The sequence below is a fragment of the Daktulosphaira vitifoliae genome, unplaced genomic scaffold (assembly GCF_025091365.1).
Source record: "Daktulosphaira vitifoliae isolate Bord-2020 unplaced genomic scaffold, ASM2509136v1 Scaffold_3, whole genome shotgun sequence".
Lineage (NCBI taxonomy): Eukaryota > Metazoa > Arthropoda > Insecta > Hemiptera > Phylloxeridae > Daktulosphaira > Daktulosphaira vitifoliae.
In genome coordinates, this window is record NW_026099574.1 from 20,601,497 (window position 1) to 20,625,946 (window position 24,450).

General features: G+C 26.1%; 1 protein-coding gene across 1 annotated transcript in view; it reads right to left on the minus strand.

Annotated features, from left to right (window-relative positions):
- Positions 1–17,195, minus strand: part of LOC126900668 (neuropeptide SIFamide receptor-like) — a 36,979-nt gene extending 19,784 nt beyond the window's left edge. The window contains exon 1 of the mRNA XM_050676555.1: positions 16,553–17,195. Coding sequence (XP_050532512.1) covers positions 16,553–17,006 — 454 coding nt within the window. The 5' untranslated portion in view covers positions 17,007–17,195. The remainder of the gene's footprint in view (positions 1–16,552) is intronic.
- Positions 17,196–24,450: the final 7,255 nt, after the last annotated feature.

Genomic DNA, 24,450 nt, shown 5'->3' on the forward strand with positions numbered 1-24,450 from the left:
TAAGGAGACGCTTTTAGGTAGCGATGAGTAAAACGATCAAGCAATGATTACCACGTTTGTTGTTTTGTTGAAAAAAAATATAAAAGAAAAGTATTTTCATGAAAATTGATTATCAAGTTGAATAGAATAGAAGTACGATTTTACATTGAATCCGAAATAGATTTTTTCGTTTGTTATATCTCGTCTAGTGTCTACTCAGAGATAAAAAAATATGCTACTAAATTTGAATACATTCAAAAAATAAAAGGACTGTCCTAAATTTTTTTTTTTAAGTAATTTATTGAAAAATAAACAAACAAATCCTTAAACAAATTGTTTTAATTATCTAATGAAATCTTTAGCTATTTTTGTTAGCTCGTATCTGAATATTTAATTGTTTTATTTGTAATAAGAGGAAAGGAAAATACATTAAATTAGCACAAGTTTTAAACAACAGAATACAAAATACATGTAAACTGTAAACATAATATCACATACTAAATAATCGTTATTAATTCGGGTAATTCTTTAAGCCGGACATGCTTTGAAATTCTTCACGTATTTCCCTGTCTAATAGANCAAAATACATGTAAACTGTAAACATAATATCACGTACTAAATAATCGTTATTAATTCGGGTAATTCTTTAAGCCGGACATGCTTTGAAATTCTTCACGTATTTCCCTGTCTAATAGATAATATGGAACATGTATAGAACAGAATCCTATCCTGTAGGCCATATAAAAATCCATTTAAAACATTTTACCCATTTTTAATTTTCTAAGACTTTCTTATACTGTTTTTTCCGCAGGCGCAGCATACAACGACTATATGGATGTCATTGACCCTTTTGAGTTTTGCAAATATTGCAAAAGTATCAATACGACTGCGACCCCAATGAGCAGTTTGCATTCATACGTTTTGTTACAGTCACTATTTAGATAACAAAACGTATCAAAATTTAAAAGTTAAAGGTAAGTAAATGGTTAATGTAAAATTAAAGAATTTAATAAAATATTCATCTCTCACGTTATACATTAAAAAGATTTCACTACCATTTATTCAGTAACAAATAACATTACGAATTACTTTTCAGTCATTGCACGTTTCAAATCGTGCAGTCAATTGACCTATTTGCCTATTATTGAATACAATTCACACTCATTTTCCATCTATTACTTTTACATATTAAAAGCAGTGTTATACAGTTTTTATTGCATATTAATGTTTACGTGTGCCAGGTTTAAACGATAAAAAAGGTCCGAAAAAAATTGGCACTTGTGCTAAACATTATGCTAACAACATTTTTGAACAATTTTATGTATTTAGATTAATTTTAAGCCAATAGTTTTTTCATTCAAAATAAAATATAAGTGTTAAGTTAATCATATTTCAGTCGTTTCGAAAGATATTTTACAATGATTGTAATAGATTGGAAGTTTAAAAGCAACAACGAATGAAGGAACCTGTCATACCATTTAAATAACAAAAATGATGAAGTTTGATTAGATGTCAGAAAAAAAGATTACAAGGTTTTTTCATTTTAAGTATTAATTTTTTAACAGTAGTGTGAGTTAATTTTATATGAATTTAAATGGGATAAATAAAGAACTTATTGATTTTTTTACCTTTTTTAATTTAATGAAGTATTCTCATGATAGGCCTGACTTTTAGAACCAAATACTACATGCAAAATGTAATTAATTACATAATAATAACAATTGTAAAAATTGAATTTTATTAAACTTCGTCTGTCAATTCATAGTTCTCTTCATTTTTAACTGTTATCAATTATACTATTTTTAATGGCTCAGTTTTCATTAATAGATGTGTTCAACGTTTAAATAATATTGCTCCATACCTTTAATTGTCGGACAATGAACTCATCTTTAAATTCATAAAATAGTTCATTTCGAGTTAATTTATTAAATTAATCGAATATATTACAATGTTGTTGAGATGTATGAAATATGAAAGTGATGACTTATTGCATAAAGGGTATATTCCGTAAACTTTGAAACTAATAAAATATAATATGTGGAACTCAGTTATTAAGTTTATTACTTGGATACGCCTGACAAAGAATAAATTTTCCCTTTAGATTTATATTTTTTTGCAGATCAAGCAACAGGCCAGTGGACAAGCCGACCTGGTCGAAGTAATCGTGGCTGATAAGATTACTGGGTCTCGTGAATGATGAAGGAAAAGAAATAAGAAGAGAAGTAGTTGGATATCCAGTAACGATATGAAAAACAACGTTTCGCGCAATAACATTGTTCTAGCTTACAATAAATCTACAGGGTCAACGGTAGTACGATAAATCTAGTCGAAAACAGAATTAAAATGTCACGCCGTGGAGGACACAGTGTGATTTTTACTTGTGTACACTAGATCGTGAAAAAGTGTGTCAGTATCTTATATGAGTTTATATAGTCAAAAAGGTTAAAATAATAGCAATATTTGACGTCTCTTGAAGTAATAGTTACGTTGAAAACAAGTCAGTTAAAATTCGAAATGACGACATCCAGACAAACCGTCGCTTTGAAAAATTGTGTGCAGAACAGAAAGTGTAAAAAAAATAATTAGTGTATATCAAAGGTTAAATTGACAACTATTGTATAGGCTGGCCTGAATTTAATTGACGAACGCTGCTGTTTAGTGTATTTAAAACTTAAAGTTCAATTTTATGAGAAAGAACAAAACAATAGCATGTTTTAAGAGCGCATTTAAAGAAAAACAATTGTATAAAAATTATTCAAACACATAGAGAAACTCGTAGTTAATGTTCATCAAACGCAAATAAAACTCGGTTGATTAATTTATTATTTTACATTTCGTTTATTTTCTACGAGGTGCGTTTAATTAATTTTATACTTATGTATAAGCTATTTTGTACCTAGTGTATATCAGAAGTAAGATTGAAAAACATATTGTGTTCTGTTATATCCATCATCTTAACTGTTGCACAAAATTGAAAGTTTTAGCCTAAGTAAAATTGATAGCTTATATTGTACAAAATAATCCTCGTAAAAGTATCAATTTCTGTTTTAGATATTTTACCTTTTAAACTCTTAAGTAATATTTTCAGTAAAAATAATTTCACTCATTTTAAGAAATTAGTCTTTCTTTAAAACTTATGATTAAATGCGGTTCTTAAACTGATACACACTATTCAGATATATTTATCCCTAAAACATCATTTGGGTTAATTCCTATAATTAGAATCTAAATAATGAAAGCTCCAAACTTATCAAATGGAGTTGGTCAATTGAAAAAAATTTAATATATTATACAAAAAAACTTTCATAAATAACTCCTCTTGATACCGTAGATGTAAAAATAAATGCGTGGGACTTTTTAAGTCAAATTTCAAAATAATGAAAAAAAAGGTAGGCTTATAAAGTATTAAAGTTATATAAAGTTATAACTACTTTAACTACTTTTATTATACCCAACTACTTTAACTTTAAGTTTGGTGAAAATTTTTTTATATAATCCACGAGAAAAATTAGTACAAAAGATAAAATATAAAAATAGTTATTTCAGATAAATTTAATTACTAACCAAATACTTTTAGTAGTTACCAGTTTTGAAATGTGGATACGGATGTCGTGAATACTTTTTAGTAGGCAAATGTCATGATTAAATTGTTTAACTTATTTTTATGTTTAATGTTCTCTAAACTGAAAAATGTAATTATCGTATGAGAAAAGATTGGCAAACCTGCAATTTTTTGTGGACGGAAATGAACTTCGATACCAGTACACCGAGACACAACCTATTTCAGACAGAGCTATACAAATTTACTTAATAATAATAACTTTTGTATACATGATAAAATAGCTGTACTATTAAAATAAAAAANCTGTACGGAAATGAACTTCGATACCAGTACACTGAGACACAACCTGTTTCAGACAGAGCTATACAAATTTACTTAATAATAATAACTTTTGTATACATGATAAAATAGCTGTACTATTAAAATAAAAAAATCTATACGCAAAATATAACATTTTTAATTAATGATGTATATTAGAATAAATACACTATTTATTTTGTTAACCCTAATAATTTTGTTTAATATTTTATACCTTAAGGTTGATTTTCAAACTGAATTTTAACTTAAGGTGTTATGTTCTGTTTGGTATTCAATTACTTTTTAAGTCAAAAATTGATTATAAATAATTTTATTAAGTTTTTTTATACGAGTATATCTAGAACATCAAACTAACGCGCGTGTACAAATCTAAGGTTATATAAAAATAATTCATGATTTGTTTGTATGAAGGGTCAGCTTATTTACCTGGTTAATAACAAATGTAAACATACTATTATATTTACATTTTCTGAGTTTCAGGAATATTTGTACATTGTTAGTGATTTTCATTTACATTAAAGTTTTAAGACTAATTAACATTTTATAAAATATTCTAGTTCTATAAATTTACTATTGCATTAAAAGTTATAACTCAATATGATAAAATGTAAATACAGTTATGGAGTTCTATTATTGAATAAAATAAATCAATAATATCTGTAGCATAAATATTTGCTTGAACGGCATATGATTTGTTCAATAGCACACAATTATTGTTCAGTTAGTTCCTTTGGAAAATTTAATAACAGATTATATCAAGATCAAGTTCAAACAAACAAAGTAGTTAGTAGTTTCCCATGTATATTACGACTAAAAACATGTTGAAACTTTTGAATGTCATACGATAAAAAAAATGATCTAAAACTTTTATATTGCAATTTAATGTACAAGTTACTATTAAATATTTTTCCACCGACCTTTTATTGGATGAAAATACAATAGCAGAAAAGACTGAGTTACGATATTCTCATTTTTGTTACGGCTTTGTCAATTTTCTAAACCATTTTCCATACCTATGTAGAGCACGTTGGAATTTATAACAATGTATAACATGGTAATTTATATGAAAGTTTAACTCTTTGCAACATAGGAGAAAACCCGTACTGCAATTAATCATATTTCTTGTCAGCATATTCCATACCCGATCCCTTATGCCGTTTATAACACATTGTGTTCACGTCAAATATTTTCTTTTCCTAAAAATTTACGTTAAAATCATAAATGCTGAATGAAAATTATATCACACGAAATGAATTTGAGCAGCTATTACTGAAACAAATGTTAGTCAAACAAGACTCTCAACCGCCAATAATGGCATTTATTACTATTGTTATAAATTAACATTTGATAAACAGTAATACATTTTCCGAAAAAGGTATATACATTAAAAAAGTATTTTTTTTTCTCTAATTTTTCAAAAAATATCAATTTTATTTTTTCCTCTCAACCTACTCTTACAACAATCAAATCATTTTTATTATATCATCAAATTTGCGTTCAGCAAGAAAGAAACCGGGTTTACATCATTTTCATTGTTTGTAATAATTTGTTGAACATTCTGTATAATTCAAAGTAAATTCTATTAAGAGACCGTAATAAAGAGGAAAATCAATTGTGTGTTTGGTATGGTGCCGGTAACAGATAGCAACATTTTACTTTCTGATCATCTTAGAATGCGTAAATGTTGGTATTGATCACAACAAAAATTCTATAATTCCGATAAGAACTTTAATTAAAAATGAAAAGAATTCAATGTGAAATTTAGGTTGCATGTTGAGTAAATTACACAAATGTTATAAATTACCGAGAGTTTGTGGTGCGTCGCCAAAAAACATTTACCGTTTTGGACGTGTTGATTTAATGGCTAAAGGGAATCGTTAAATCTAGGCAAGGAAAAAAATTTTGAGACCCCCAAAAAGGGGTATGGTGAAAAACTACTAGTTTAAGTAATACTTAGTAAGTGTGTACGTTTTGAACCGCAACCTCTGCATTATAAAACCTATCTCGTTTTTTGCATCAAACGATTTATAACGATCACAAAGGTTTAAAAATTCAGATCATATTTGTTAAACAACATTTTGAGTTTTTAGGCAACGATTTAAAGTAGTTTAAGTAGCTATGCATAACAAAAGTATGTATTATATACTCCTCTAAGGCGTTGAAATTAGATTATAAGAGAAAAAATTATTATACACAATTAAATTTGTCATTATATCATTTTAAAATAACAACTGATAGCACTGGGTAATTTTAAAGTTGAGCTTTCGTCCCTAAGTGTGTCGTGTGCATTTTTATTTGCGGTCTGTGCAAAAAAATAGAGCAGATAAAAAATAACGTTTTTGACATTATGATAGCCTGTAGATAAGTTCAAAAAGAACCGTTTAAGATGTCGTTCGCAGATGTTTCCATTAATCATACATTACCAGTTTTTGTTAATTTCGAGTAAGTGGAAATTCCAGTGGCTAGTGAATAAAATTAATGGGCTGTTGAAGAAAATGTTGAAATTCGTGTTTATATCACATGATTACATCGTAATTTGTTTTTTATTCTTAACGAGTATCTTTTTAGTACTATGTTTGTACGCGAAATGGCGTTGTTCATACTTTTTCACAAGTAATTTTTAATCTGGATTAAGTTTCGCCATTTGCATGAGATGGTAAGCGTACATTGCTTTTTACTAGTTTTTAAACAGCAACGTAGTTAAATTATAAAACGCACTATCATGAACATTACACGGATATATGATCATTTACATTACTCTCCTTATTAGTCAACTAAACGAGCTTCCAGTCAATTTGACAACAGCTTGAATTCAATTAGTTAATAATGTTTATTAATTTGCGAACCGTTTGGATTCAAATTAAAAAAATTCAATGACCTACATTGTAATAAGTGTATATTTTCAAAATATTTAACTTCACGAGATTTTCGCATTACATTTTTGTACTGAAAATCAACTTAAATTTACATGCTAACAATACTAAATTAATGAAAAAAAAATTAATTAATTCTTTATAATTTTAATAGTTTATAAATATCCAGTGATTAATATTGCACGGACAGTATCGGGTCTATAATAAGATATTTTTATTTTTCTATTTACAGGTACTTTTAGAATAATAGTGCTTATTAGTAATACTTTTTAGTTGTAAAAATAATATTTCATTTCTCTAGAAATCAGTTCATTATTCTTGTAGCGGTCTGGATTGGATAAAATATCAATTGGTTTAAATAAACCATTAGTGTACAATCCTTATAACTGATAAATGCATTTTATAAAGTTAAATGATAACAATATCAATCAAGTGGGTTATAATAACGTATAATCCTCTGTGTATTTTTTTACCATCAAGAAAAATATTTTATGGTTGAAAACGTCATTAAAAAGAAAATAAGTCTATTTTTTCTTATTATGTTCAATTATCCGATTTTATGTTCACTTTTGTGTATATGAGTTTAAATATTAAAAATTATGATTTATTATAATATAACAAATACATATTATTAATATAAAGTAAAAATATATATACTAATATATATTAATATAGTGGTGAATATACATTATGTATATTATTTATTACATATTCGGAAAAATGAAAGATTTTTTCTGTCTTTTATAAGTTTTTCTTTTATAATTATGAAAAGCTTATTTTTATGTTAACAAAATGCTCAAACTTTTAAGGAACAACTTTGCTAACAATACCTTGACAAACAAGAGCTAAATTTAAAGAATGAAACAATAAAAAAAAATTAATAGATTTTCATTTTACTATGAATGTATTTAATTTATCTCTATATATTCTAGAATAAGATCCTATTAAAAACTTACAATTTACAAAAAGTTTTAAAATTGCTAATTATTTTTAGTTTTGTTTAAGAAACATGATTATCATTCTTTAAAATTATATAACAGTAAAAACATTTTTTAAATATTGTTTTAAACTTTTTATGGTATTTTTTTACTTGTGTTTTTCATTTTTCTTTTGTTTAAATTTAAAAAAGATTTTATTACACGAGTTTAATGAATGCATTAATAATATTGAACATAACATAATTTTTATTGGATTTAATAAAGATTAAGTGAAATGCTTATGTACAATTAATTTCAAACGTGACAAGAACTTTAATGAAGATAAAATAGTAATTAAATCTTTTAGTTTAGTGAAAATTTAAGGAAGTAAAATTTCACTGTTTGTAACTACAGTATTAGAGAAAATGCTGATTAAAATATCTAATATATCAAAGAAAGTAACTGGATGAAGTTTTATTATATTTGAATTTAATGTACCTTACTAGTATACTTGTATTAATATTTAGTTTTATGCGAATGAGATTTATTGAAATCAATTTTATGTCATACGCTGGTTTAAGTATCAATGAATACTGTTGTGTTTATTCCTCAAGATGTCTTTGTTAAGTCGAATAGAACTACTCATTATTAGAGAAAATCAAATACGATAAAAATCCGCTTAGAGTGTCTAAAGAATTCGCGTTGTTATCTCACGAATATGCTTGAAAAGAAATAACAACTTTTAAGCAGTAACTCAAAATGATATTGATATTGTCAGAGATAACCCTTTAGGTGATTTACAATATAAATTGAATTATAGGTGAACTTTAAGCGTCTTCTCACACTGTTAAACGCTTATGAATATGTTCTTATATCGCTCATTAAAAATATAAAAAAACGTTAATATTTAATTACAAGTAAAACTAAGACTAAATACCACAAAAGAAATGTAACTAAAATAAATTAAACGTGGAATGATATAAATTATGATTTCATCATCGTTTTAATAGTTTTATTTTGCGTTTCCCGTACCTACATTAATCTTAGTAAGTTTTATTTGTAATCTAACACAGAATTTTCTATGCTATTCCAAATCCAATTAATAAAAAATAAATGTAATCATATAAGAGTAACTTAATCATTTCCTACAAAAATGTTCGATGCAATAATGTTGTATAATTTATGATAATAAATTTCTACACTAAACTTATTACAACTAGATTACTGTTTTAATAACGATTTTAGAATACTGATATTTCATTATAATAAAAGCAAATATTTGTATAACTTTATGCGTGTAAGGTAGCAAAAGTAGTACTTATGATTTTTTATAATAATATAATTTATTACGCAAATTCAGAGGTTTTGTTTCACGGCCACCAAATAAAAGTGATAACCTTGTTCGTTTTGTATTCAAGCGATCATTGCTCTGTGTACGTTTTTTGGGACGTGTGCAAGCTATTACTATAGTACCAAGTTTAGGTAAAGTGCTAAAACAAATAATAAATATTTTTGATTTATACCTTCACTTTCCCCTTGAAGTTGCATACCTTTATAATAATGTTACCAGTTATAAATAAATGCAAACAAATATATTATATAGGTTTGCTTTAAGATAAAGGACAGCAGCTTGATAGGAGAATGACCTGAAAAGGTGTGTAATGCTTAAGTTGCTTGTTCTGGAAGATTCGAATGCTTATCACGTAGGCATACCGTCGGGGTAATGCTCTAAAACTTTTTTTAAAGATTCTCAGAATATAATCTATTTTGTTTTATCTTTTATATTTCATCTCTACTTTTACTCTATTGATCGGCAAATGTAATAAAAATCTAACGTTTCCTGGTCTGAAATAAACAACATAGATACTGCAGAAAAATATTGATTGATGAACTCTCACCCAGTCATGTAAAACTCTATTTTGGAGATAAAGAAGTCATGTTGTATCTGTAATAAAGGTTTTAGTTTGAACTACAACAAACAACTACATAAGATATTGCATTACAATAGTACGAAGTTCTAATTGATCGCATCTATTTGTTGATTGGTGTAACAGTAATCAGTAAAATCAGTAAAATACATAAATATGCCCAAAGTAATCATGATACTAAATTGAGTGATTAAATCACTTTTTTCAGATAAAACGTTATATGCTGCTTTTTAATTCATTGATCAATTATTATTTATTTATCTATATTATTGTCTTTATGGAAAAGTTTATATCTATTATAATTAACAAAGTTGAAATTATTTTGCTATATCTAAAAATATTTTCTTGGTACTCTGTTATCTTAATTATTCATGATTAATTCTAATGTTTTAAACGAATCATTTTATTTCATTTTAATAAGAAATTTTTATACACATAGCAAAATTCATGTTCTTTAATCAAGTTAATTTAATTATTTTAACGTATAGGTTAACTTCATTAAACGTTTTTAAAATTATTTCTTAAAATAAATGAGTATTTAAAAATCTTTTTATATATTTAGCTATTCGTAACAGGTGTTTTATTTTCTTCTTTCTAAATAATTTAAAAAATCGATTTACGCAGTTAAGTCATGGAAACGACATTAAATAATATATAATAAAATTTATTATATAGAATTGAATTAGGGTGGTCCTTATTTTGCAAACTATGAAATTTCTTTCGAGACACACTTCCATATACTTCTTCAGTATAAAAAAATTAAATAATATGAAAATTTGAAATAATTTGGAAAAATATTGAGTTATAATAGTTGAGACACACAGTAAATGTTAAATTACTAGAGGTTATCAAACGATTTTTTCAGAAAATTCGAGATACAAAAAAAATAATAATATAATAATACGAATATTTTGATATATTATTTCTAAAAATTTAATGAATATTTTTGTTTTAATAATAATATACAACACAAATAAATTAAACTGCTTATTTCTTATATTATGTTACTTTCATAGTTTAAAAAATAGTTTATTCTGAATATTAAATAATTATTTTTTTTATTTTTATAAAATTAAGTAAATATATATTAAAAGAAATAATAAGTAAATTAATTTTATTAGTTTTTAAATTAAAAAAATATCATATGTATTTACTTATTTTCAATGTATGCATACTTTTTATACGCATAACTGAGTATACAAAAAGCTATGTATACATTTCTTACTAAAAATTTGATAGTTCTATAAAAAATGTAGAACAAATACTCATTAAGTTACATGTTTTTTTATAAAAGTGGGTATGTAGAGCGGTTATGTGCAGTCTATACTGGTGTACTTATACTTCGCCCGTATTTAATTTCTACTCTATGTATTAAAATATTTGTAATTTGATAAGTTTTTTCCTAAAATTGTTGTCAACCCATCAAAATATATATTTTTTTGTAAAAATTAATCACTTGTAGCTAATATTATTTAAAATTAAAACTCTATTAAACTCAAAAAAATTACTAAAAAATCGTGGATTACTGTATAATAATGTATAGTATGTGTTCAGCGTTAATAATGGTCACATTGTTAACATTGCTAGCATAACATTATTACAAAATGAAATGTTTTTAAAACATATTTTTAATTTTATAATTTTGAAGAATAAATTTTTTAAAGTTAAATAGTGAATAAAATGTAACTTATTAATCGAGGAAAAAAATTAAAAAATTTATACACTAAAACCAAAATTTCTGCAGAAAATTTGAATACCATTTTGTATTATATTATTTGTTTCAGGATGGTAAGGATTGAATTTTTTTGTATTATTTGGTATAAAGTTATCATCAAGATCAGTTAATGTTGTTATGTATGTATCTATAAGTGTTTCTTGTATCTCATTATTCATTTCATGTTTTATAATAAATTGTTCAAGGCAATTTCTGTTACAATATTCATTTTTAAAATCCTGTAATTGTTTGTTAATAGTGTTGTATTTGATTTTGTTTTTTTTTAAAACTTTAATATTTTTGTTATTAAGAGCTTTGTAAAATACTTTTAATTGTTGGAGATGACTTTTCACTGTATTTTTCTTTTGAAAAAAATTAAGGGCATTCAGCATACAAGAAAATAAAGGCTCAAACATACTTATGCTATCTCTGACTTTTTGCATTTGGGTCCCCTTTTCCTCATGGTTAATTGATTCACTATAATCTTCTATCATAGCTCCGAGTAAAAAATTAATATTTTTGATTAGATATGCATATATTAAAGTTAAAACTGTGAATCCATTTTTCAATTTAACATTAATATTATTATTATCAACTATAAAACTTGTATCATACATATCGACCTTGTTTAGTAGATCACTTTTAATAGATATTATATTTTTACCATCATTGAATTGATTTTCTCCAATTAACGCCCACCCTTCGTTACTTAGAATATCGTTGTAAAATATTACCATGTTTTCGTCAAAAACCGTTGGTGTCAGCGTTATACATCCAAAACAATCAACATCACAATACATATGCATGAAAACATATATTAAAAAAATCAAGTTTATCATGTTTGGTAGTGTAATAATACTCAGTAATAAGTAAACAAATTGTAAGCACAAGAAAATCTAAATAATGTTCAATATAGTTTTGCGATTATAATCTTAATATATTTATAACTATTTTTGTTTGCATATCTTATTTTGATTATTTACACAAATGTAAAACTAAAGAATTTTATGATGCTTATATAATATTTCAAAATAAAAATATTCATCTAAGGAATATTAAACTCAAAAGCCACAAAAATAACTAAAAAAAAATCGCGGATACGTATTTAGGATCAATCCACCAACATTTTATATAATATAGCTAAAAATCAGCTAGCTATTTCGAAATTTTGAAAAATAAAACAATATTTAATTTAATTTCTTTTCTTATTAGAGATAAATAATAAAAAGTAAAAATTTTACTATAACAGAAACAAGTCGAGGAAAAATATTAACAATATTTTTATTTCATAATTTAAGTTCTACAATTATTTTTTTTTAAGAATTTTGACCATTTGAACCAATTTCTCACATTAACGCTTCCCACTCTTCAGTGCTCCAAATTAAAGCGTCCCCCCAGGCATTTTGGGATTCGACTTAAAGGTAACACTTGATTGTACTCCAAATAATTGCACCCCGTTCACCGTCACTTTAACCACTGGTCGAAAAGTAATTTAGTTAATATTAAATTATTCCAACTAGCAAATAAATAAGTGCGTTTTAAAAACTAAAAATGGTTTTTTTAGTTAGGTTTAATTATTTCAATTATATTTATATTATAATTATATGTTTCTAATAAAGCAAAATGACCAAAATAAATAAACAAATTAAAAATGAAAAATAATAGTAAAAGCACAATTTCTCTAAAAAACTTAAAACCAAATTTTAATTACTAACAAGAGTAATAAATACACTATGATTTTATTTAATAATCTGATATTCCAACTTACAGCATTTATAAATGTTATTAGCTAATTATAAAAAATTAATTTTATGCATAAAATATTCAAATGTTCAATTTTACCCTAATTTTAATAATAATTTTTTAGATGTTTATGTCATTTATCAATCCTTCATGTTGTAAAAATCTGTGCTTTGGATTCTAAATTTAAGTTTTTTGTCAAAAACAAATATTTCAAAAAATATTTTTATTTATAAACGTGCAACCGTTCCAAAACTATCGATAATTTAGACGAGTTAACTGTGACCAACAAGTATTCTTGACAATTTTAGACAATGGTTGGCAGTAATAGATAAAGACTTAGGTTACTATCTGGTTTAAGTATCCTTTAGGGTTGAAATTAATATCTTTTATTGTGTGCGATGCGAAGCAATCCGAAAGTGGTGACAAGGCGTAATTGACAGACAGCAAAATACATCATTAAAAAGCAATAGTGACTCGACTTTGAAATTAAAAGAACCTCATTTATTATTTTATTTTTTTTACACGGTTCTAGTAAAATTTGAAAGCAAATAACGGGGTCTTGATAAATTTAAAATGAAGCGTATTTTTTTCTTCCGTTACATTCACAGTAACAGTTATGTACACTTGGAAAATTAAAGAAAAAAAGTAGAAACGGAAACGGGGCTGTACACCGTACAATTGAGTGTACAATTTACACCACTTACAAAATGCTTCGTTCGAACTCTAGACATTTAAATTGATCGGGAAAACTTATTGTGAATATAATTTAAGATGGTTTACAATAATTACTAGATTTAATCGAAAACTTATTTTGTGCACACAGACGCGTTACGTTGTAGTGTCGTAGTAACAAATTGATCTCTCTGCACGCGCACACGACTCGATGTTAAAAAACAAATGGCAGCGTTAACTTGCGTAATTATTGTTATTATTGGCAAATGTGGTGTGAGTGTAATTATACTGCACCTAGTGATGTACCTACGGTCAATGTGTATACGAATATTACTACTGTTATTATTATTATTCGGTACCATAATAATAATAATGGGTTTTTGCACCAAACACACACGTTTCGGTCATTATGCAGATCAATATTATGTACTTGTATATATATACTAGTAAGCAGAGATCCGGAAATTGATATCCTTTGTAGGAGCATACGTCCCAAAATTTTGCCGCTTTACTTCCCAACAACATGCAAGGCTTTTTATTGTGTTTCTCTTTTTTTTGCTAATTGTTTTATTTATTTTGTTTATATTCGTTACATTCGTAAATAAAAGTGAAATGTTTTAATGATAGTGTTTTATCTCACAATGAAAAACAAATCTTTATTCGAATTAAATGTTTTATTTGCATGACTTGGGAAAATATATATTTTTAAAAAATACATAAAGAAAAAAATGTCGAATCATTCTCAATAAATGTAATAGCAAAACTAAGAATTATTTCCTTCCGATTTCGAACAGGTTCAAGTCAAAATTGCTTATTTTCCGTTAAAAATATAACGAGAACGTAAATTATGATAACACGTTAACCATTTAAGTAAAACAATAATGACGTCCGTTTACCCAACTTAATAAAAAGTTATTTAAAACGGCATGAAGTCGTTGACATTCTTCGTATTTAAGTCAGTATATGTGTATTCCTATTTAATGACTTTTAAACATAAAATCAGTCTGTCTCACAACTGCTTGTATTCCAGCAAACATGTCGTATGATATAAAAATACAAATAGAGGAAATCATAGCTCAGAAATGACTATAAAATAGTAGTTAAAAATGATACTTTGTTACGTGTATTAGCTCAGAGTAATTTTTTATGCTAAAATTACCAGGTCAACTTTAAAGCATTCTTATTATATTTTTATATTCGCATAAAATATGCGATTTAAAACATCTGATTTTACCTAACTTTGTTGCATTTTTTTTTTTTTCTTTAAACGTGATATTAATTAAAATGAGTAGCTGCTATAAAATAATTGGCTTAAAATATATAAGCATTACTTTGAAAACTAAAAACGAGTATTAGCATTACAAAAGAAACTCGAACGTTTGTTTTATTACGACAATAAGCTTCAAGTCAAGTACCAAATGTCGGTCATTCGAGTAAATCTTTATTTTTTAATTTAGAACGCGTCACGAATATATAGGTCGGATTAAATTGGCCCTCCGTTTGCTTTGAGTTGCTACTTGCCAGTAAATATTTCGCCGAATAGACAGCTCGGGATGGGACACATGTGTTTTATAAACGCCTCGATTCGTACAAACACTCGAATGTGTTGTATTTCGTATCCGTGTGAAAGGAACTAAAGATATTAAAAACTAATCGAATTTTATGCAACATTTCATTTTGCCATTTAAATTGCCAATGACTACCATCAGTTTTTGTTCGGTGAAAAACACGCGTATGCTTTTTAAAGCTTGTTAGCATCCGAAAATAAATCGTTTGATTTATTAGTAATAAATCATTTCAGAGGCAGAAATGAAACACTTGCAAAAATGTCTGAGTGGTTGATTTTGAGCTGTAGAGTATATAAAGAACACATGCAAATAAATAAATACGACTGGTTTTAAGCATCTTATAGGAGTACTTATTGTTGTGTGCTGATAGACGAGGTACAGTTGTATTTTAGTTTGAATATGCACTTTTTTAGTTTTTCGCGAACAAAATCCTATGAGTTTTCTAGTAAGGATTAAATGTAAGATAAACTAATACAAAATAACAGGTCTGTTGTACTAGAATAGTGTTTTCGCTTTCGGTTTAAAACTCATAAACGGACTAGATAAAGTAGAACTTTAAGGAAGACAAAAGATAAGTTTTTAAATTTCACAACCGTCTGGGACCGCGAGACAAACTATGTTTTTATCGCTAGATGTACTTGAACTCGCATAAAGTTTTTTATGAACATTAAAAAAATGTTAAATGTCACACAAAATACATTCTGTTCTGTGGAAATACCAAAGAGACGTTATCACGTATTTTAAGTAACGGGCTGTACGAATAACTGAAAAAAAAAAACTAAAAAAACGATTATATTTTATGTGTTTGGTACTTGATGAGCACAAAACTATTTATTAAAATAACTTTTTAAGAGTAAAACTTTCGGCATTTTCAGAAGAGTAAACATTGTATGAGAAAATTCTCTTCGGTTTTTTTAAATTTTAGTGCGATTTTATATCTATAAAAATCAGCGTATTTTAACTTAAACTAAATACAAACCATTAGTTATCAACGTTATTTATATGTTCACCAAAGTTTATTATGAAAACAAATCAAATTAATGGTATGAAAAAAGCGTACTTTTATAGTTTTTATCATTTTTTATGAAGTATCAAATTTTAATAGATTGCTGAGAACGAGATGTACTCAATGGGTTATATCAATTTTCGATTAAAGTTGTCTACAATAAGTTTAATTTTGTCTGAAATGGTTAAAGGGTTATCATTGTACCGTGATAATTTTAAAGTTTATTTAAACTACTTAGATGAAAAAATAGTATAAAAATTTATGACACTTACGGACATAAATGTTTGACAATAAGGTGGCGGGCAAACAAAATACCAGAACGAGAATATCGGCCACGGCCAAATTGACAATAAAGTAGTTTGTAACGTTTCGCATTCGAGGTGATCGGCATACGACAGATACAACCAGCAAATTACCGAACAGACCAACTAAAAATACCATGGTGTATGCAAAACAGTATACGGCCGTCATGGCGGGGCTGTGCCTGTACCAAAGTTCTCCAGGGCCTAATCCACCTCCGGAACTAGAACCACCACCATCACCTCCACTGCCATCTGCGTCGCCAGAAGCCAAACCACCAGTACCATCCCCACCTGACGAAGCATACGTTTCGGTAGAACTGACCACGGGGGCTAACATATCAAATAGAGAGTTGCCCAACATATCCATTAGACCAGGCTCGATGACCATCCTGGTGATGGACGTCGTATTGTTATCAGTGATCATAGTGTTGAATGGTAATTCCGTCCACGATTAGACCATGGTGACAGTCGAGTGGACTCGATTTGGGGGGTTCGTGACCCAAACAGTAGGGTGCGTAACCTGTTGCGGAGGACGACGATCCGCCTATACCGTTACGAGACGGCAAGGGACACGTCTGGACGGCGTGACGCGCGATGACTGTTTGCGCGCCGAACGCCCGGGTACTATGCACGGCAACCCTGCAGTCTATTCGCTCCGTCCCTATGCTGCTGCCACGCTGCTTCCGTGCCGCTCGTTTACCCGCTCGTGTATAAGCCTCGTAAACGGACATCATTTCGCACTATTTTATTTTTAAACATTTTTTTAGCGCCCTCCGCTTCCTCCCCTCTAACCAAACGGTCTTCCAATCAAAATATTGTCTTTAATGCGAGTTGACCTTATTCGCTGTATTCTATACGTAAATTTCTCCTACAAACTCGGAGAAATCGACTTTGATAAGAATGACACATAAAAGTACAATGTATCGAATAATAAAAAAAAGTATGATAGGGTTTGAATACGTTGAGATTGTCATCAGCTATGTTCAATTAGTAGGAATTAAAGTTCTAAATAAAAATAATTATTTAAATTTAAAATTCAAATATTGATATGTTTATTTATTTATCTTTACATACTACTTTTCGAGGTTTTATCTTTTAAATTTTATTTAATTCTCGTGCACAATATCGAAATAAAAACAAATATATTTTTAAATAAATATACACGTTTATCAAATAAATAAATAATTTTAATTTTACAAATATATATTAATTACTTTTAGAATTTATTTCAGGATATTTTCACTTTTATTCAGAGTTTGATTAAGTACGATAATGGATTACAAAATACAGACTCCTATTTGTTACTCGTTTTGATGTATTCCTTCCCTAAATTTTAACATTTCTTAAAATATATTTTTTTTTATGTAGGATTATATAACCGATCTATAGAGAAAATTGTTATGTCTTAAAACATAATTTTTGAAATGACAAAATTTTTTACTTAAAACTTGATTATCTATTGATTTTATTTTACTTTTTATAATTTGCCTTTTCTTCTGGAATATCTTATAGTTATTCATTAAACATGTAAACCCTAATGATTTTAATGTAATCCACACAACAGTCTTTTTGGTTATATTAAAATCAAACAGTTGTCTATACTGATCAGTAATTGAGCTAATAATCTTCCTTCTATTCGTATAACGAAAGATTCACGAATCAATAGTAAAGTAACTCAAGACTTCAAAGACGTTGTATATTTTCTTATACATTTCAATAATTTTGTAATCAATATTAATTAATTAAAATAAACTAGGAATTATGTTGTGTTTTAAATACTAAAAAAAAAGATGAAAACTTGTTTGTTTTAAAGAAAATGTATAACTATACATTTCATAGACTCTTTCACGATCTTTGTTGAAATATTAAATTGAAAGGCTCCAAGTTATAATAATTGTTGATAACCCTTATTAATAATGAAAGTGCACTGATCAATTTATTTTTATACTAGTAGCATTTTTTAAAGGAGCAGTCATTCCAAAGTCTATAGTAAGATTAATAAGTTGTCTCGTAGTAATTGGATAAGACATTATGGATCACTGTTGGGAAACTCTAGGTACCTAAAGTATAAAGTAATACTATCTTTTGTCTAATATATAAATGATTATCTAATCGTCATCTGAGAATCATTTTTTGTTATCTAGATATTTTATTAATATTTTAATAATTAAATATATCTAATATATTATCAGATATTTTAATCTACGAGTAAAGAGATGTTCTACAGTACTTTGAGTTTGATGATATTTTCCAAAAATTGTTTTACTATCATACTTCATACACTTTTATACAACACACTATGATGAAATTATAAACCTCAGGGATGCTGTCATATGGTAATACACTGACACGTGTATAATTTTACTTCATATTACTGTCAATTTTGAATAAAGCGATAACCAAAAATATATTTCAGGATTTTCGGTATACATATTAATTGCATAATAGCTGGATTATTATGTCTATGAGAATTCTACACAAAATAGTTAGCTATAAATAATAGAACTGCTAAGAATACAATATAAGAAAACAAATATTTTTTTATCTTACATTGTTTCAAATTAATCGTGTTTAACGTTCTCTCTAAATGTCATTGCACGTGTCTGAAAATACATGAAAACCTAGAAAGCCCATCACGACGAAATCGGTACCTGCATTCCGAGGCAAAACGCATCACCAACTGAGCTGGATAGGTCTCCCAGCTCAATAAGAGTTTAGATAACAATCTAATTTTATAAAGTAAGGTACAGTTGGGATTCAGGGTAATGGAACTGAGGAATTTTTTTTTTAAACTAGTATTGTATATTGTCTGATAAAAATCATATTTACCAAAAATTTTTGATGTAACGAAGCTTGTAGTCCCATTTTGAAGCGCCCCATTTTATGGTATAGCTAGTGCGTATAATTTCATTTAAAATTTCGTTAGAATTTTCATTCTAAGGTGACAATAAGTTCAACTAATTATTTAAACAAATAATAATAATAATAATCACTTTGTATAATTATTTGTAATAATTAATTGTAAAAGTAATTATTAACATTCATAAAAGAAAAAATCAAAATAATTATAGTAGTTTAAATATATTTAAAAAGAAAAAAATATAATTAAAACAAGTGTTTAATATGGTTAATCATAAAATAATAATAATTTAATATGATAATATGATGTTAATGAGTTATTAAGAATACTGTCAGGTATATATTTTATAAATAAATAATTTGTCCTAGAGTTTATGTGATGGAACGACATTTACTAATCCAAAGTTGGAGCTATACTGACGTCTTGGCTTGTTTTTGTCATTATTATTGATGTTATTGTTTTTCTTTATCGCATTATTTTGTTGTTTTTATCATTTTAGTTGTTATTCTTTTTGTCTTATCATGTTTTTCGTTGTTGTTATTCATGAAAAAAACTAGTCAATTTATATCTACCTTATCTATACTTGTAGTCATCTGATTTCTGAGGACATATCTTACTATGGTAAAAATATGTTCATAATTATGTATATATTTTTGAATGGACTAATTTATGAATAAGAAGTTAGTATGCTCCAACCATGTTAGCGTTATCAGTAATGTGTTACCGGTAGACGGGTCAATATAGTTGTTTGCATTGCAATACATCATTCTCACAAGATCAAAATGCCTATGGCACAAATAAATCTTATTGATTCACACAGATTAATAATCCATACGACCATTGGTCTTTCGGTAGTAGCAATAAATTTAAATGTAACCTATTAGTAGGAATTAAAAGAAAATGTGTTTTCTATGACACGAAGAAAAATGCTTTAGTACCGTCCTTTATAACTTATGAAATGTCAACTTTATTTCTTTAAATGGCAACATACATATTTAACTAGCTTATAAAATAGAAAATTAGATATCGAAAACTAATTATGAACCAGTACTTCGGATATTATCCCAATTGGGAAGATGATTGCGGTTAGAGAAATGTCTAGTGATGAAAAAAGTCATACACACTCTCTATCTCTAGTAGTGATTTAGGTCTCAATTATTTTAAAAGAATAATTTTGAAATATATAATAAATATATAGTATACTAAATACTATATATAAAGTTGAAATATATCATAAAATTGTGAAATATTGGTACATCATAACTGCTTAAAATTCTATTAGTATTAAAGTTATAACCTTAATATTATAATCAGAAGAGGATGAGGCAAATTTAAATCCTTAATATTCAATTGAAACTCTTAAAGAAAGTATTCAATATATTAACTTAAAACATAGTATATATAATACTTAATATATTGAGATTGATTGTAAAAAGCTCATTAATTAATATTTATTACTTTAAGAATTATTAATTAATAAGAAAAAAGGTCAAACTTGCCCAAGCGTTGGGCAAAAGTATAAGTGCGAAAGGACTTATTTCCAAAAGTATATATATTTTGAATTTTGCTTTTTCCTATTTAGTTATAAACTAATTCATCCAGAAAAACCAAAATTATAAACAAAAAATTAGAAATATTTTCAAGGATGTAATAGTTACTATATTTTCAAATACTTATAAAATAAGTTCGCAAACGTGACTAAATATAAAGAGATCATTTTGTTCCCAGAGTCAATTTGCTCCGCTCTCCCTTTATAGTTTTTTTTGAGAGCAATTGCATCATTCATGTCTGAATAAAACTACATAAGGAACATATTATATTGCTAATAAGTCAACAATAAATGGTTGTACATTAATCTTTGTAACTAACAAGATGTTTTAACGAAGAAGTTTCTTATTATTTGGTAACTGAAATAAAAATGTAATGTAAAGATTTTTAGGACTGAAATAATTTTAATAGGTTTATTTTTAAAACCAGTTTTAATTTGGCTGAAGGTAAAGTAGTGCTCTAAAAAAATATAACATTAAGCTTCCTAAATTAATTATTTAGTTATTGAAATTCTATATAGTTTTACTTAAGGAATTATTTTCAATTAAAAATCAAAAGTTATTGTATTATTATAATTTTCGTGTGGAGTTAGATTCCAAATAATAAAGAATACCAATAATATAATTTTAATATTAAATAATTTTAAATAAATATACGCATATATTTAATGTTTCGTTATATCAGTATACAATTACAGGAATAAGTGATTAACATATTTAAGTTTAAATTAAAAATTTTCAATTGTTTATATTTTAATTTGTACTTGAAATGTTTCACGATCCGTTTTTTATTTTGTGTAATTAAAAATCATTAATTTATATTTTAAAATATTAATAATTTCCAAATACTAGCCCAAAAGTTGTTATCGAACATCATATTTCTTAATTAGATCATTTTATATTATATAGGCTAGTTTTTTAACTTACTTTTCACAAAATTGTAATCATGATTATTACATTTTTAACTTTTATTTTATAACCCTTTGTTTGCAATTAATTAGATAATTGAACAAATAATTAAGACATATAAAATCTAATTACACCACTTGGTTCAGCGTATTATGCCAATTCGTGAAACATACATCGTGTATATTAACTTAATTTAATTAAAACTATGATGGAAAAGTAATTACAACAAAAACAATTTTTACGAAATTTCAAGATTTACGCATGTTTTCAATTATCATTTCATATTATGTCGGTTTTTAATTATCCATTAATACGAAAATAATAAGTTAAACATTTTCTAAAATGTTATTTATTAATAACACGATTAAAACAAATTTGAAGAGTGTCAAAAAAAATATAAAAACTTTATATTTTTTATGAATATTGATATATGTAATTATTCCTTAATTACTAAGTAGTAATTATCTCAAAACTAGATGTAAATAAACAAATCTGATACCAAATTTGAAAACTACATTCATATAAATATTATTAACTACAGAAATTTTTTTTATCTTTTTCTTATGTAATCATTGAATCAATTAAAATAACTAAATTGATTTATACAACTGGTAAATAAAAATAACGTATCAAATATTTTATTCATGTTAGTTTGTAATATGTTTAATAATTTTTCATTACCAAATGCATACTTTTAAGTTAGAATTAGCCCTTTGAAATAATACAAATTATTTCTAGTTTAAACCATTCCTTTAATTTTTGAAAAATTTCAAACAATTTTAGCACGAGCGTATGCAATTATTTCAATGGGTAGACCAAAACTAAAAAAAAATGTTTAGGTGATTTTAAACCTAAAATATGGTTTTTTATATCACTTTAAATATGTTATATGTATTGATCAAAAAATTTGTTCGTATTTAAACAATGAACGATACAACTTTAAACTTTAATAAACTTCTAGTAGACAATACATAGTCTAAAAGCAAATTAAAATTACTCCATTACATAGAATGTTGTAGCATTAAAAATAGAATTAGTGCTCACTATACTGGTTTCGCTTTAATTTCGATAATTTTCTTTAAAAATATGATGAAAACAAGTCACGTAGTTGTTAATCAAAACTTCTAGTAAACGTAGAAAGAGAGTGAAAAATAAAATCCCTATGATGTTATATATTTACTTGTCTTATCGTGATAATATTTACAAGGTATTGCAAATATGCTATTTGCGTGCTTTTAAGTTGACATCCAAAAAAAGTTTTATCTGTCTTTTTTCCTTAACCTTTCCCGGTCTCTGTCTAAAATAACGATAAATATTTTGTCATCAAAAAATAATATTAAAAGAATTAACAAGCCTTTATGACTGGAAACACTTTACTTTAATATATTAAAAGCTGTATTGCAGATGGTGTTAGTTAACGTCATCATAAACAAATTTATTTTAGTATTTTTAATAAAAAAAACTTTAGAACGTTAAATATTATAATATAATAATTATTGAAAATAATTTACCATTGCATGCAAATACAAATAATTAAAAAAAACCGTCTGCATTGTTAGTTTTTATTAATAAAGCATAATTGAAATGAATTTAGCGTTGCTTAGCATGAAAAACATCTTATGTATAAATATGATTTTCATATCCATTATTATTTAATGTATGTTTTTTCTGAATGTAAGGACATCAATATTTTTAATTTAAGTTTTTTTCACATTGAAGGTTTCTCACGCTAAGTGATATTGTATATTATTTTCAATAATACAATAAACTAAATAAATTAGTTTCACTCATCAATATAATATATTAAATATATTATAAAATAAATTTTATTTTATATAATTTTTATACACATATTTTTTTTAAAATAATGTGAAAATAAAAAATAAAATCTAATTGTTTATTTATTTTTTAATACAAATGAAATGTTACTTAAATTTTACGCAATCCTAAAATAAAAATATTTTATCAACATTTTATCATTATTGAGTTTTCTTGACGAATTAAAGATTTCAAGAAGTCAAAACTCAATACAGATGTGATCCGACAAAATGTTTATCAAGGATTTAAGAATGTGAAAGCTTTAGATCAATGCCATTGTTCATTAAAAATTCTTTAAAAAATGATTTCGCTCACATTTCTCTTATATTTTCTGACAATTAGCGATAGAAGAAAAATTGTATCAACAGATGATAATGATGCAATTACTATGGTTCATAATATTTAGATGAATCTTATTTGGATGATATTACGGAGTCCCCCTTTTCTACCGTATCACAGGTGTCGTCCACCAATTTTTATCAGCAACTGATACAGTTGAAATACGATTACATTACTATAGAGGTCATTTAAAATATATATATATATATATATAATAATAATCCCTTTGTAAGATATTTAACTAAGATTTTTTAATAACATTTTTGAATATTATTCTAGTATATCAATTTAAAAATACTCTAAATAATTAATATATAGGAACTGAAGATGATTAATTAAAGTATTGTACAGAATAAAGTCACCAATTGTTATGATGGGTGTAAATAGGCATATTT